The 17101-nt window shown below is 36.5% G+C and overlaps 1 protein-coding gene across 3 annotated transcripts in view; it reads right to left on the bottom strand.

The window, feature by feature from the left end:
- The window catches only part of ORC2 (origin recognition complex subunit 2), a 31910-nt gene extending 15215 nt beyond the window's left edge, over positions 1 to 16695 (bottom strand). Inside the window, exons 1-9 of one of the 3 annotated variants that reach the window (XM_081141753.1) lie at positions 16380 to 16695; positions 15561 to 15613; positions 14655 to 14758; positions 14086 to 14229; positions 8877 to 8966; positions 5889 to 5981; positions 5166 to 5197; positions 2747 to 2807; positions 336 to 529 (exon numbers count right to left, since the gene is read on the bottom strand). In XM_081141753.1, coding sequence (XP_080997879.1) covers positions 336 to 529; positions 2747 to 2807; positions 5166 to 5197; positions 5889 to 5981; positions 8877 to 8966; positions 14086 to 14229; positions 14655 to 14751 — 711 coding nt within the window. In that variant the 5' untranslated portion in view covers positions 14752 to 14758; positions 15561 to 15613; positions 16380 to 16695. Of the gene's footprint in view, positions 1 to 335; positions 530 to 2746; positions 2808 to 5165; positions 5198 to 5888; positions 5982 to 8876; positions 8967 to 14085; positions 14230 to 14654; positions 14759 to 15560; positions 15641 to 16379 lie in introns of all 3 variants that reach the window. The other 2 variants (XM_081141754.1, XM_081141755.1) reach the window with 2 other exon arrangements.
- Between the last annotated feature and the right edge of the window lie 406 nt (positions 16696 to 17101).

Genomic DNA, 17101 nt, shown 5'->3' with positions numbered 1-17101 from the left:
AAAAGCCCTGCCAGCACGGCTCAGTGGTTGAGCATCCACCTCTGATCCAGGAGATGACCGCTAAATTCCCAGTCAGGGCACATGCCTGGGTTTTGAGCTCAATCCCCAGTAGGGGCTGTGCAGGAGGCAGCCAATCAATGATGACTCTCTCATCATTGATGTTTCTCTTTCTCTTTCCCTTCCTCTCTCTGAAATCAATAAAGACATATTAAAAAAAAAAAAGTGAAGAAAAATATTATGCTGATTCCCCTATTTGGATCTCTTCTCTTAGGGCAGCAGGTCTTTGAGACACTACATAATTTTTCTTGAAGGTTTAAGTCTCTCTCTTCACTTACTGTTTTATCTCTTTTCATTTTCTTAGAAGGCGTTTCTTTGCAAACAGGAGTTGAAATTACTCTATTTTGAGCTTGAATCTTTGGGTTCAATATGACTGTATTAGTGTCCTCATCATATTCTTGTGCAACCTCTTCATCATCCTCTGAATTGGAAGTGGAATATTCACTTTCGCTGTCAGAATGAGACCTTGGAACTGTGGGGGGGAAAGCAATTGGGAAATTTGACAGTTTGACAAGAGAGGTATTGTGGGGTAACAGGAAAAATGTGGGCTTTAAAGTAAGAGAATTTGACCTCTGGTTTTGTCATTACTTGCTGATGATTTCACCAGAGCTAGTCATATAAGTTTTCAGAGCACCAGTTTCCTCAATTATCAAATGAGACTAATACTAATTTAATAGACCATTATTAAGATTAGAGTGAGATGTATGTAAAGCAATTAACAAAGCCTGACACACAGAAACTGTGGCAAAAACTGTCAGTCATACCTACGACCATTGTCTTTCCTTCTTCCTTGCCAACAGAATTCCAATTTTGTAAAATGTGGCAATGTGCTCCACCCTAAGGGATAAATAATCATGGTCTCTTCGTTTGCAAGATACTTGCTTTCTCAGCCTCCTTTGCAACTAGGGTTGGCTATGTAATCCTTTGACCAGTGGAACTTGAGGGAAAATTTGCTGGAAGCCTCTGGGAAAGATTTTCCTCGCCTATGGAAGGAAAGCCCCTTATGTATACTCATAGCTTAAAGCTATGGAGGTCATTGTGCAATATGAAGTATCGAACCTAAAGATGAAAAATGGTGGCAGCAAAACAAAAAGATAGGAAGAATCTGGATCCTTCATGACACTACTGAGTCTCTACATCAACCACGGAACTTTGTATCCCTAGACTTCTTATGATTTCACATACTTAAATGTGGATTAAACTGCCTACTAAAAATGTCATCCTAACTGATACAGCAGGTAGCTACTATTTTAAGTACTACTAATACACAGGCATATTCCATCCCAGAAATGATACAATTACATTTTTAAACAAACCAAGCCACTTCTCCCCTTCCCCAAATAAAGCTGGTTTTATACTCATAAAGTAAGAATAAAACTAGGGTTTACATTCAACAAAGTACGTATAAAACTATTATAAAAGGTTAACTTCCAAAATATGAGTGAAATAACTTTAACCAAATCATTAAATTTTGAACAATATATTTCAGAATATCCAGAGTCAGCATACAACAAACATAGATATTAAAAGGGGGAGGACGACTTGATTATATGGGCACAGATAGCTTAGCAGATTCGTAGTTGCAAAGACTGCTGCCCATGGTAGACACATGGGTTAGAAGTGGTAGGAGGTACCAGAATATGTCTCTATCTTATTTATATATATACATCATACATGTAGGTATGTATGTTTGGTGGTGATTGAGATGGAAAAGGAAGTTCACCTTAAAAGGATTCTTATTTGGGATAAGGAGAAAACACAGGACATGGGATGTACTTGACATAAAATAATCATCAAAATAATAATAAAAAATAATCATCTTTTATTGCTTCAGGTATCCAAACATTTAGTATTACCCTTTTTATGAGGTAGTAGCATTAACAGCTCTATGAAATCTATACTTTGAAAAGAAAGGACTATAGCATGAATTTGATGACTTTAATTAATATTATTGGTCAAGGGGTCAACCCCAAGGAAGAAGGGGACATCTTTCTGAAATACAAAGGTCAATAAATCATTTGCCCCAAAGTTAAATATTTAAAAATATGTACATATTTTTTAATTTCCATAAGGTAGGACCCATGTCTGTTTACTTGGCTGTGTAAGGCATTCAGTACGACTATGAATATTTAAAACTACTTCATTATAAAATTTCTAAATAAATTAACAGACATACTTCCAAAACTGTCTCAAAACAAATAAACTGAAAGGCTTGTTATTTTATTGGAGAGACATCTTAACTAACATCAATATCCATCGACTATAATGTAAAAGACATAATGCTATGTTTTATGTCTTAAAAATATAAGATATAGACCTTGTCCTTAAGGAATCTACAGTTTAATTGAGAATGTGAACATATCCTATCTTTCATAAAAAGAAATAGCAATAAGTAGGTATAAGAATAAAAGATAATAATAGCTAATACCTGTTAAGCACATATCAAAGTCAAGCACTACACTAAGCACTTCTGACATCCTTTATTTCAATTAAACTCAAAATAACTCTGGGGCTGGTACCATTATTGTTCCTATTTTGCAAATGAAAAAATAAAGGGATAGAGAGGTCTCTATAAGTGCCTGGCCAAAGATAAAAAGCAAGCAGCCTAAGACTAGAACCTTTATACTTAACCATTACTGCTCTTGTTTAGATGCTTCTTTTTATAAAAAGTGTAAAAAGAAATACATACCTATAAATCTTTTCCTTAGACCACAAGGTGCTGTTGACAGAAATTCACTTTTATCATTGGACTGTTTAAAAATAAAAAAGTAATATAGTTTAAATAATCAAATAATGATGATGACATAGAAATTAACAATGGATCTGAGTGAAAGAGGCTAGAAGAAAAATATTTTGTTTTTAATAGACTACATTAGAACTAGATGAGCTTGGTTCCTAGAACTAGAAGACAATGACAAATGGATTTCTTGGGGGGGAAAACAACAAAAATGATATAACAAATTCCAAAGGCTTCCTAGAGTGACTCTAGAAGTTGTATTCCAGACATCTGTAAATTATGTGTGTACTTCTATTTTTATGTAAAGAAAAAAACCTAAGTATATCAGCCTTTTGAACTACTCTTCACCCATTAGATTAGCAAAGTATTTTTTTTTAAAAAAGGTATTCATGTCCATCGATGATGAGTAAACAAGGAAATAGGCACTCCTATGCATATGGCAATGGGCCTTTTAATATGGTGGAAATTTACTGGTGTTAAAGTATCACATTCTGTGAGGAAGAGAAAAACAGAGATTTATACTTTTTGCTTCTGTATTTTTAAATTTTTAAACATTTTACAAAAGTAAAAAGTATATTTTTCTTTTCCTCACAGAATACACCATTACATTTCTAGGACATTAAAATGCCCACTGTTGTTTACATGTTCATTTTTAACGGTACTGATAAAAAGATAAAGTACCTTTGTTTTTGGGCAATATGAAACTATGACAAAGAATTTAATTTTTCTATCTTTTGATAGGTTTCGGTGCTAGTTGCAAATAAATTTTGATTTGGGATACCAGTAATAGTACCATAATAACTGAGCTGGTCCCAATGGACTTATGAAGTATATTAAAGTATGTTTCAAAAGTTTTTATATAGATCCTCAAAAATTCTTTTTACATTTTGCTATCTTGATCCAGTACACATGTACATATATAACTAAAAGAAATGATAATGAAATAATACTTACAAAACAGAAAATTTCTATTTTATTCTATTTCACTTTTTAAACTTCAAGTCACATCCTAATAAATTGATTTTAAAATCAAGAGTTGAGACAACAGCCACCCATATAACTTAATTATCAAGTCTGAGAACACCTGTGTCAAAATAACTGTTTCCCAACAGTTTGTTCATTTGGGCAACCTGTTGTCCCACCAGGACAACAGATTACTCACTAGAGTAAAAGAGTCTGATTATCAAAGAATAGTTTACTTATTAAGACTTAGTTCAAGTCTCTCCTTACTGCGTCCACCAATCTTCAAGTATTATGTCATGAATTTTGTCTAATACAGATCCATTCCCCATCTTGATAGATGTGCCTTAAACCCCTTGAGTCCAGACCTCCACAGCCCTACACATATTTGCTCCTGAACTCCCCCATCTAAGACAGTGCACTAAGACTGTCATAGTGATGTCTCTTACTATGGTAGATATAATAGTTTTATTAACAGGTTTTCTGATAGGCCCTTGGGAAACTGACATGATTCACTAAGATGTGATCCACAACTTAAAAAAGAATTTGCTAATATATCTAAATTATTGACTGGGTTATGGAAATACATTTTATTCTTTTGTAATGATAAAATATACAAGATATAATACAGGAAAGAAGCATTATTAAAGACAAAGGAGACTGTGACATCTCTAATGCCTCACGTAGACTGCCTAAATGGGACATTCCTGCACAGGCCATAACCACTGCCCTGAACATTCACATTCTTATAAAAGAAGTGAATTTAGCCTGTATACAAGTCCAGGCATGTCTAAATCTAAAGCCACCCAGACCTGGACACACTCACCACTCACATACTCATTGTCATGGATTTGTCCTTGCCCATCTGGGCTTGCCGACATCCAGCAGGGCCACTTGACAAGGCATAATGAAAAATCAAAACCACAAAAACACAAAGGAGAGAATAAAATTTCTCAATCCCTTTCAGCTACCCTGGTATGAACTTAACAAAACTAATTTAGTTTTCAAATGTAAATCCTAAAAGGGTAGACTAATGGATTTAATGGAATCTTGGGACCAACCCCCCAAGAAACAAAAGAATGTTATATACAAAAGCAAAGCAAAACAAAGCAAAACCATAAAATTCCCAGGCCAGCTCTATGTTGGAAATACTCAGAGATAGTTCTGACACAAAAAAGGCATAACAGTAGGGTATGAAAGACCTGGCTTCATCTTCCAGTTTTTCTCCTGCCTACCTAGGTGAACTTCACTCTCTGAACCTCAGATTCCTCATTTTTAAGTTAGGTATTTAATTGGAAAATACCTGTAAATTATAAAGCACTATATAAATTAAGAGACACAATTGCTATTTTTCATCAAGTCTTATTTTATAACACCAAGGTTTCTGCTTGTTTTTTAGTCAATTGCTTACCTTCAACAGAACTTCATTTGAAGTCGAATGCCCTAAAAAATGAAACAAAAAGCCATTATTTACTATAAATACTTCACTTTTCATCAGTTTAGTTTCATTAAAAGCAAAGTGAAGTTTCTACCCGGAAGCCACCACATACTATAGAATTCTCAACTGACTGAATCTCCACTAGAGGCTGAATTGTCACTATTAATTACATGATTAATCCCATGAGTGGCAGCTATGTCCTGCATTTCTGTAGCATCCATATAACAAGAAAAAAATGGAGCCCTTTTCATTGTTCGTTATTTAAAAAGTATACAGTTCAACCTAGTTGGAATGGGTCACTCAGAAACAACTGCGCCATAATTCTGCACAAATTATAAGACTTTCAAACCCCCAAAGCATTATTTTAAATAATATTTTCCAAAGCAAATCTTCCGTGAACCTTTGGCTACCTCAAGCAAATAACAGTGTTTTTGTTTTGTTTTGTTTTTTTGACAACAAGATTTTAAGACTGTCTCTAATTGGCCCTATCAATCTGCACAACTTCAACCAGAAGAGATCTTTATTGGCAGCTAAACATGGCACACAAGTTGGAGTATTTAACTGCATTTTGTTGAATGAATTTTCAGAAAATAAAATAAAATATATAAATATGTACTTATGACAGGGAATAAAAACATACTATAACTTGAAGCAACTATGAAAAACCCTCTTCAAAGAACTGAGGTAAAATCTTACCCTTGCTACATTGAGGAATGTTTATCATACTTTCAGGATCATTCTTCAAACTGAATGATGCATTTTTTCTTGGTGTTTTTGCTAGTTCTGAAGCTGTAAACAGAACAAATATACAAAATACCTTTTAACAGACAATAGATGAAGAGGGGAAATAGTCTTATTTCACTTACATAAAGTCTTTAAAAAAAAGAAAGAAACCTGTCTGCTATTATTTCCTTCTTTAAAAAAAAAAAAAAGAGAGAAAATAAAGTTGAATTTGTGTAAATTAAACACACTTTACTGACTCAAACTCTAGCATATTTCAGTTTTACCCTCCAAGATACTCATGAGAGTCCCCACAAATACACTGGCTTCTTTTTTTCTTAACCTCCTTGGTTCTCTGCTCCTTCATTAGAGTTTTTTCAATCTTTCTTTGCAATTACTCTTCCATTTGGATTCAACAACATTATCCTGGTCCCCTGGCTACTGGCGGTAGTTATTCCACCTCTTTTTCACTGTCCTCACCCTCCTCAACAGTCTACCTGTAGGTATGCCTAAGGCTCAGGTGTCGATCTTCTCATTACATTTGAACAATATACCTTTTTTGGACAAAAGGCTGCTGATCCACAGGATAGGGAAAAAATTTCACATCAACAAAAAGCCACAAAGTACAAAGTAACCTGAGATCATTTTGGTTTTATACTGAAACATAAAAATTCTCTATCTGCTTTTAAGTAATTATTAAACTACAAAAGAATCAAGGAAAAAAAAGGAAAAGTTGAAAAGGAAAAAGAACAAGAGTCATCCATGTACGGTTACTGACTCTAATAAAAAATTAGGGCCTATTTTTGATTATTATGCATGTTTTTTTAATTTTCATTTTCCTGATAATTCATTTGTATTTTATTTTACAGAACTGGTCTGCAACATATTGGAAATTCTAAAGGAAAATTCCTCTTTGCCTAATGATAGTTTCTCATCAGGTTATTATCTGATCCTACCTAACCAATCTATTTTCAATTTCCCTAAAGTCACCTTTCTCCAAGTTGGTTGAACTCCTCACCATCCTTTCTACTTGGTTTTTCTGCCTTGGCTCTTTTGTTCTCATTTATTTAGTCAACCTGGACATGTATTTTACAAAGCCTTCCAATCTGACCCCTAATCTATTTCTAGCTCTATATCATGGTTAGCTTAATTATATTTAATCATTTATACTCAGGATAATATATGATTTTCTGGCAGATCATAAGTTATTTAAAAATGTTAAGGCATTCTATTTTATTGATATATTTATATGTAACCACAATTAGCAGTAATACTTATAAGTAAAAGAAACTCTTTAAAGAGTATTTCGACTAAACAGAGGTCCTAACTAAACACAGATGTTGGAAAACGTAATCAGTCTCAAATTATCCAGATAACTCTCTTTTCATGACTGTGTATTTCTTTCAGACATGATGACAGAAATGCAGAACATAACAATATTTAAGTTTCCTGCAGCACATACCAATATAAGACACATATCATTATGGTTATCTGCATGTTGATGATCTACTTGGAGAACTTCTACTTGATTACTTCTCTGGGGTTCCACTCTTTTCACTATTAGTTCTCCTCTCTCTCCAGTGTTCTTTGTCCTGCTTCATTGTCCTCGGGCTTCATTTTGGTCTTGGTGTCTATCTGATCCTCCCTCTAATAATTACATTAGCATTTCTTCTCTGGTTTCTCAGAGAGCGTATACAGAATTCAGTCATTTTCACAAATCAAAAAACTTTTACTTTCACTCTAGCCAGTTTGGCTCAGTGGATAGAGTGTCGGCCTGTGGACCAAAGGGTCCCAGGTTCAATTCTGGTCGGGAGCATGTGCCTCAGATGCAGGCTCGATCCGGGTGCCTGTGGGAAGCAACAAATGTTTCTCTCTCTCTCCCTTCCATACTCTGAAAAACAATGGAAAAAATATCCTCAGGTGAGGATTAAAAAACAAAACCAAAAAAATCTTTTACTTTCTTAATGCAGATAAACACATCAATTAATGTAAATTACTGTATATACAATGTTAGGTTCAAAATTAATGATGTATTTAATATTACACCTTTCAGAAAAACTGAGTTTTACAAATGACTGAATTATTTTCAGAAAGAGGTCTTATAATTACTTCTTATATGTTCCTCATCAGTGTCAACACTTAACAAGACTGCTTTTCACTTGATCTTGAACACTTCCATGGTCATTAGCTAGAATGGCTGCATAAAAATATACCACTTAAGAAATATATGTTGGTGCCTTATAAATATAGATTATAAGCCCTCTTATACTGCTGTTACATTTTACCGGGTAGTGATTATTACTCTATAGCTCTTGACTTTTCAGTATTCCCAAACCTTCATATGCTTATGGACCACCTTAATTTTCAAAGTGCTTTCACATGTTATTTTCTTTCCTCAAAGCTTTCAAAAGTGATAACTCCTCATACAACAGGACCCAAATATAGTGCCATCTGGATTTTTTAAAAAGAATTAAATGGACAGTTTAATTTTAATGTTATATGTAATTTATTACAGTCTAATTCTCTGAAAATCAGTAATTCATGTGTAATTGGTATCAGTGGTAACTTGGGAAAGAAAATGTTAGAATAGCCCATTCCCAACAATTTTATAGAAGTAGTTTTCTATAATATAAACAATATTTTTCTATATAGAGTGTAAAACTCTTACATAATAAATTCAGAATATGCCTCATTTACTTAACAAAAACTTGTTAAGAACCTATGCTAGATGTCATAGGAAGAAAAGGAAGACAGGGTTCCTACTATGAGAAGCTTATAACCTAGATGAGAACTGAAGACATGTGACTATGAAAGAACAAAAACTAGTGACTTTAACTACGCTTGGTAACCTAATATACAACGACATTCCTCACCATTCTTTTAGGGATGCACTGGGGAATGTGGTTTAACACACCTTCTTAGAAAAGGGGAGCAGTGATCACAAAAGCAGAAAAGTCAACGCACCTAATTTAGCCATCTTTTCAGGGTGTTTTCTATTCTGAAAAGAATAAACTTTATTCCCACCAACGGCAGCAGAACCATTTTTCAAAGATTCTGAAAGAGAAAATACAACATGCATTTAGGAAAAATGGAATTTAACAACAACAAAAAAAAGTAACATTTTAACTAAAAACTTAAGACTTATACCCATCATTGTCTAACATAAAGGTTTAACAATATATATTCATACATAAATATTCTAAAGTAAAAAATACTCAACAGACTATGATACTGTTTATGTAAATTTTAAAACACGCACAAATTTATTCAGATACACAAATATATATATATATATATATGCATATACATACATATATATATATATATATTTGTTTTAAAAGCCCACTAAAAAACCCCTCCAGACTAGAAAGACAGATATTCAATTCATGATAGTAGTTGCCCCTTAGAAGGGAAGGAAGAAGCAACTTTATTAAGTTATGTTTCCTTTATAAAGCAAACCTGCAAAGAACAATTGCTAACTGAGGTTGAGATTTAAACACAGTTTTTACATGATAAAAGCTCTCTTGCTCTCAATTAAGACCCTGACTTAATTTCATTCTTCAGTCTTCCCTTTAAGTAACAACTGTTAGCTACAACATACTGGACATTCATGGCTAGTAGCGTACTTTAGCACAGAAATTCTCTAAGTATGGTCTAGGAGGTCTCCAAGGTCCCTCAGGCAAAAGCTATTTCATAATAACACAGACATTTGACTATCTGACTCTATAGCAATAGCTTCTCAGCCTTTTGGCTAAGATCAAGTGAAGAGCGTGTAATGAGGTTTTCCAGACTATAAGATGTGTGAAGACATCACCACCCTGTTGGCTACTGGAATTCGTGGAAGCAGATATGAAAATCCAGCTGTCTTCTATTAAGCCAGAAATCAAAGAGGTTTACAAAAATGTAAAACACCACCCTCTTCACTATTTTTTAAAAATAGCTGTTTTTCACCTAAATATATGTAATTTATATTAACATGTAATGGGTTTATTACTGTTACTACAAAACAGTACCAAACTTTTCCAAAGTTGATGTTCACTCTCCTTATTATTTGAGTTCCCACTGCACTACACTTGGGATTATCCAAATTCCTTAATCTCTGCCAATCTAGTGATTGCAAAATGAATCTCATGGGAAAGGGTATTTCAATTTGCCTTTTCGTAATGACTAAGGAGGGTGAAATCTTTTCACGTTTTTTACTTTCAGAAGAAGAAATATCTTCTCTATCTTGTGACTTGTCTTTTCACTTGTTTATGGTATCATTTAATGAACAGAAGTACTGAAATTTTTGAATGGACTTTATGCTTTATTATTATTATTATTATTATTATTATTATTATTTTAAGTCCTCACCAGAGGATATTTTTTCCATTGATTTCTTAGAGAAAGTGGAAGGGTAATGAGAGGAAACACTGATGTGAGAGAGACACATCGATTAGTTGCCTCCCACATGCGCCCTGACCTGAGCTGAGGACCAAGCATGCAACCCAGGTACGTGCCCTTGACCGGAATTGAACTCACAACCCTTCAGTCCACGGGCTGACGCTCTAACCACTGAGCAAAACCGGCTAGGGCTACACTTTATGTTTTAAACTTGAGTGGAAGGTATAAAGATTTCCCATATACCTCCTGATCTCACATAAGCACAACCTCCCCCACTATCAACATGCCACACCAACATGGTACATTTGATACAATTAGTAAACCTACTTTGACACATCATTATCACCCAAAATCTATATTAGGGTTCACTCTTGGTGTAGTACATTCTATAGGTTTCTACAAAAGTATGATGGCACATAGCCACCATTATAGTATCATACAGAATAGTTTCACTGCCCTAAAAATCCTCTGTACTCAACCTATTTATCTGTTCCCTCCTTCTGACCCTTAGAAACCACTGATCTTTTTACTGTCTCCATAGTTTTGGACTTTCCAGAATATTGTACAGTTGGAATCACAGAGTATGCAGCCTTTTCAGATTGGCTTCTTTCACTTAGTAATATGCATTTAAGGTTCTTCCATGTATTTTCATGGCTTGATAGCTTTTTTTAAGCACTGAATAATATTCCATTGTATGAACATGTCACAGTTTATTTATCCTTGGTTGACTTTTTGTTAGAAATTCCATGTTTTCTAAAGCATTTACTCTCAAAAGGAACAATATTGCTCCTGATGAAATGAAAACTGGCTCTAGGTGCAAGGAGGGGGAGTATGAAAAACATCCTACATATTACAATGTTCTGTGGCCCTCCAAAGAGTGATAATACATATAGAAATGTACAGCATATATGTAGTATTAAAATTTCATGGATGGGGTGATTAGGAGAAAATGTTTAAAAGGTTCCTTAGAGGATGATAATTTAAAAAAAGGCTGAGACACTGCTCCAAGGCAAAATTTCCCAAATAGTCTGCAGAAATTAAAGGTATGGGTATTGACCCTATTAGGCCTTTGAGGATGCCAGTCAGGGTCTATAGGATGGGTGGGAATAAGGCTCAGAAGCCCTACGGCATTTGTCCCTGGTCTGAAGCATTCTCCTCCATTTATTCTAGTATGCTTTCAAATATTTGCTGTGGGTACTATTAGGTGAAAAAGGTTGGAAGCACTGAGTTTCTACTTACAACTATAATAAGAAACAATTTTTAAGAAAATGCTTTTTGAGTCCAAATGGCTTGGCTCAGCGGTTGAGCATCGACCTATGATCCAGGAGGTCTGGGTTTGATTTCCAGTCAGGGCACTTGCCGGTGTGCAGGCCCGATCCCCAGTAGGGGGTGTGCAGAAGGCAGCCAATCAATGACTCTCTCATCATCGATGTTTCTATCTCTCTCTTCCATTCCCTTCCTCTCTCTGAAATCAATAAAAATATATTTTTTTAAAAAAAGAAAAAGAAAATATTTTGGAAAAAAAAATTGCTTTCAATCTCTTCTTAGGTCTAGCATAATAGGTAGTCAAGAATCCAAAGTTCTCTTTAAAATATGCCCTAAAAAATGTCACCTCTCTGTTGGGAGAACTTTTCAGAGAATTCACCCTGCCCACTAAGCCTATTGAGGGATAACAGTCACTTTCTGTACCGTGTCATTTAACACTGGGAATAAAAGCAGAAGAACTGACTAAAGATGTGACAAAAATGTCGGGAATAGTCATGATGGCTATTTATAAGCCAAATATGAGTAAAAAATATGTACAAGAGGGAGATAGAGACCATAGAGAGAACAGAACAGATGCACAGAGATGACATGAGGGAGCCTAGGAGATCCATGAAAGCAAAGTCTCTCAGTTTCTACTGTGGTCCCAGTCCCCTAGTGCTCAACAATACTGATTTCGTTCCTTGACCTTTATTTTTTTAAGCCAACTTGAATAGATCTGTGCTCTTTGCACCCTAATATAAATCTGTGCTCCTTGAACCCTAATTAAATATAATTTAACCCTAAATAATTTAAGTATAATCTGGCAGGAATCTGGCATGCGTAGGTTGGAACATTATTTCTTGGAATGTTCTTCTAACTCTCTCTGTAAATAAGATCAAGATAATAGTGAAGTGACTTGCTTTATGAAATTATTTCAAATTAATGAAAAATATAAATATCTTAAATAACTGTGGAGTGGCTGGTCTGTAGAATCTGTCTTTCTAGAAGTAATTAAAGGAAGACAAACAACCCAATTAAGAAATGGGCAAAGGACGTGAATAGACACTTCTCCAAAGAGGACACACAGATGGCCAAGAGACACATGAGAAAATGCTCAACGTCGATAATCATCAGAGAGATGCAAATGAAAACCACAATGAGGTATCACTTCACATCAACAAATCAACAAACGACATGTGCTGTCGAGGGTGTGGAGAAAGGGGAACCCTAGCACACTGCTGGTGGGAATGCAGACTGGAGCAGCCACTATGGAAAACAGTATGGAGGTTCCTCAAAAAATTAAAAATGGAGCTGCCTTTTGACCCAGTGATTCCACTCCTAGGAATGTGTCCTAAGAATCCTGAAACACTAATCAGAAAGAATATATGTACACCTATGTTCATAGCAGCACAGTTTACAATAGCTAAGATCTGGAAACAGCCCAAGTGCCCATCAGTAGATGAGTGGATAAAAAAGCTGTGGGACATATACACCATAGATACTACGCAGCTGTAAAGAAGAAGGATCTCATACCCTTGGGGACAGTATGGACGGACCTGGAGAAAATTATGCTAAGTGAAATAAGCCAGGCAGAGAAAGAAAAACATCACATGATCTCGCTTATACGTGGAATCTAAAGAACTTAATACACTGATGAACAGAATAGATTCAATGACATGGAAGCATAGATGAGACTGACGAATGTCAGAGGGATAGAGGAGGGGGGGTGAGTGGAGGGGGAGAGAATAACCAAAGAATTTATATGCGTATATGCACAACCTAAGGACAGGGACAATGGCGGGGAGAGGGACTGGGGAGGGGGATGGGACAGGGTGGAACGGGTCATTGGGAGAAAAAGGGACATCTGTAATATTTTAAACAAAAATAAAATTTAAAAATTAATAAATAAATAAATAAAATAAAAGTAATTAAGAGCAGGACCAGTTGTTTGTAAAAACAAAAATACACTATAGAGCCCTAGCTGGTGTGGCTAAGTTGGTTGGAGCATCGTCTCATGCACTGAAAGGAGGCAGGCTCTATTCTGTCGGGGCACATACCCAGGTTGCGGGTTCTATGCCCAGTTGGGGCACATATGGAAGGCAACTGATAGATGTCCCTCTCACATTGAAGTTTCTTTCTCTCTCTCCCCCCTCTTCCTCTCTCTCTAAAAATCAATTTTTAAAAATGTAGAGAGAAAAATCTGTAGTAGAAACCCTGTACTTCCACCCTTTTCAACTGTAGAGAAAAAACCTAAAAGAATGCTTTCTCATGAGAAAGATATTAATATAGCATATTACATGAAAAGAGTTCTGGAGATGGATGGTGGAGATTGTAGCACAACATTTTGAATGTATTTAATATAACTGAATTGTACTCTTAAAAATGGTTAAGATGGTAAATTTTATGTCGTGTATTTACAGTAAAAAAAAAACTAATTGGAAAAAAACAATATGGTACACCACTGCCTAACCTGCCAGACTACTATGTATCTTGCAAAGCAATTTTGGCTATTTATAAATATACATTCCCCTCTGTCCCCAAGTACCTTGAACATCTCGTCCTAAAACTTCCACATAGTTCTTATCTTTTAAGACTTCCTGGCCATCTTCCTCCAAATCGTATTCCGGCTTCTTTAGCATTTTTTTTGTGTTGACCAAAAGTTGAGGTCGCTCCTTTTTCAATTTAGCTCCTACAAGAATATCCAAAGAATTAGAACATGACAGGTATAAATTCTTTTTAAACATTATATTTAAATAAGTAAATAAATGGTACTACTTATATTATCATTACTAAAAAGATGGAAAAAAATTCAATGTTTTATCTTTGATTAAAGTATAGACCACTTTTCCACAGCTTATATAACTAAGTTAAAAAACAACAACCGTGAAAGTGTGTTACCACCACTACTGATGATTTCATATTAGATAAGGCCTATTTTCAATTTTCAGTAATGTCTGAAAGGAGTAAACTAAAAATTAAAGTAGTTTTTTACAGTCTAGTATTACTAGATCAAATAGTTTGTGCTATATTTTCAAAATAGGTTAAAATATTTTAAAAAGTGAAATAATTCATAAGCATTACAAAGGTATCTCTTCAATTGTATAAACTTAGTACCTCCTTCTCTATCAAGAATGTGATTAAGAACGTCATCATCTCCCACAAACCGAACCTCCAGCATCTTGCTTTCCTTTAATTCCAGTTTACTCATCATTGCCAACCTAAACAAAAGCAATAAAGCACTCAAAAGAGATGAAAAATTCATAACCAAATATATTATGCATTATTGTATTAATATTATGTTTTTGATAATAGGTAACTCAATTATTTATTTGAAAAATAAAAGAGGAAGAGGTGTCTGAGATTTGAAAAAAAGCCAAATCCAATCAAGGCAACTAAAATGTAGTAACAGGAAAACAATTCTGCCTATAGAATTGGAATAACATTACCAGAAAGGGAATGGTTAACACATGAGAGTTTAGAAAAGGTGTAACCAAGCAAAGAATATGGTTTGGTGGATTTTAATTTCTGCTCACTAGAAAGATACAGTCCATTTGTAGAAGTCTGTGTATTTCACTGGTATACCAAGCCTGGGTCAAGTAATGCGCAAGACTTCCCTTTACTATTATTGCATGCTTACCAAACCACTTTACAAATATGAATATGGCTTTCTAGGTATCTTAGTAACTAAAGAGTAAACATAAATCTTTCCAATACTTCATAGTTCTTCACTAAACAAACATGAGTTTGGCAAACAAAAGATTAAGCTACTCTGACAAAATTTAGCTTCATAATTTATAATAGTAATAGCCTGAAATTAATTAATGATGATTTCAACTAGCTGCCAGCCAATAAGTTTACCCAAAAAATGAATTTTTTCCTCTCTTATAAATCCTATTTTTGCCTTATCTCCTGACAAGAAGAAGTACTAACTGTGCCCCTCATGAGTCAGTTATTTGCATGCAGGTAACTTACTAAATGTTGTAACTAGCACTTAAATGACTTGCCTTAGTTTTCATTTACCTTTAAAGGTACCACATTCTGCAGTTGGAAAATTCAGGTAGAGTCACCTGTAACTGAAAAAATAACTCAGCCAGCGACAGCTAATAGGAAAACAAAAGCAACCAAAGAAGGTCATGAACTTAACAAGATGAATAAATGAAGTTCTTACAAAGCCAAAGTTATTATGATAGTATTTAGTAAAGGGTAAAATGACCATTACCATTTTGCCAAGGAAATCTTAGTAACTGAGACCTGGATTAGGGGGTGGATATAGAGAAGAGCTCTACCAAGAGAGCCTGGCTTATCAACATTTAACAACTAAGCGCCGTCCCCGGGTGACAGTTCGGTTAGAATTCATTCGGTGCTTCCAGGCTGGGATGACACCCGAGTTTCGCTCCAGCGGTGGCTCTGGAACGAAATCTCTTTCCCCTCAGCCCTCAACGTACCCGCTCCTCTCCCAGGACATCACCGCGTTCATTACAGATACAAGTATCTGCAGTTCTCTCTTTACAGTCACAAAGTTCCTTATGCCAGGAAACAGGCATGTTGGTAACAGGTGTCCCTAGCACAGAAGGCCTATTGCTGCTGGACAGACAGACGAAAGGTCTTTCCAGAGGGAGCCTGTCACCCCAAGTATTTACGGACTACGGCGTGGGCCTCGCGCCGCTGCTCAGTTAGTTGGCTGCGCTCGGCCAGCCGGGGGTCCTCGGGCCCGCGGGGCTTGGAGGAGAGTCTGGGAGAGAAAGGGGAAGACGCAGCGACACAGCCGGGAGTGCGAGCGGAAGCCCGGGGACTCGCGCGCCCCAGCTCCGACAGGGGGCTGGACGCACCTCGACTCACCTCACAAGCCCGCAGCCGAGCCGGAGAGGGAGGCAGGCTGCGCGGGCGCCCACCACGCACCGCTAGGTCCCCGCCAGGCACCGCTCCGGCCTCCTCACGCCTGCCCGACGTGCCCCCACTGAATGGTCGCTGCCAGGAAGGCGACTCTGGCCCGACGGGGAAGCCAAACTCTAGTAAGAGATGCCAAAGCCGGCTCACAGAGTCCCGCCGCCGCAGTGTCCGACTCAGGTGCCCCAGAGGCTGGCGGGGGATGGGAGGCCCGCTGGGGCACACCGAATCTCCCGCCCTGCTCAGAGGGCGGAGCCCCGAGAAACCAATCGGAGGCGGGGGCTGCCGAGAGCGATGGCTCTGCTGGCCATCTGGCGCCGACATGCGGGCCCCGCCCACCAAGGAACCTGCGGAAAACTAATCCCAAGGCGTGGGGTTTGGGCCTTTCCTTTCCTCTTTCCGTTTCCGGGGAAGGGAGAAAAGTGTGTCTTAGATCCCAGGAAGTTTGCAGGACTGTCGCTGGCTGAGCGTTTTCTCTGTCTTGAGAGAATCTTAAGTGTTCACTGGTTTCTCTAGATACCTTCTTTTGAGGAAAACTATAATAAGGATGAATTCACGTTCCTTTTTGTTTAAACGTTACCTCTGTGGGCGTGAAAAGTAGGATCCAGGGTATCTCTAAGGTTAGGGGTGAGGAGGGAGATAGTCCTCTCTGTAAAGAAGGGAATTAGAACCCG

Source organism: Miniopterus schreibersii, assembly GCF_964146895.1.
Source record: "Miniopterus schreibersii genome assembly, chromosome: 7".
NCBI classification, from domain to species: domain Eukaryota; kingdom Metazoa; phylum Chordata; class Mammalia; order Chiroptera; family Miniopteridae; genus Miniopterus; species Miniopterus schreibersii.
The sequence above is the reverse complement of the archived record's forward strand: the minus strand, read 5'-3'. Positions and strand labels throughout refer to the sequence as shown.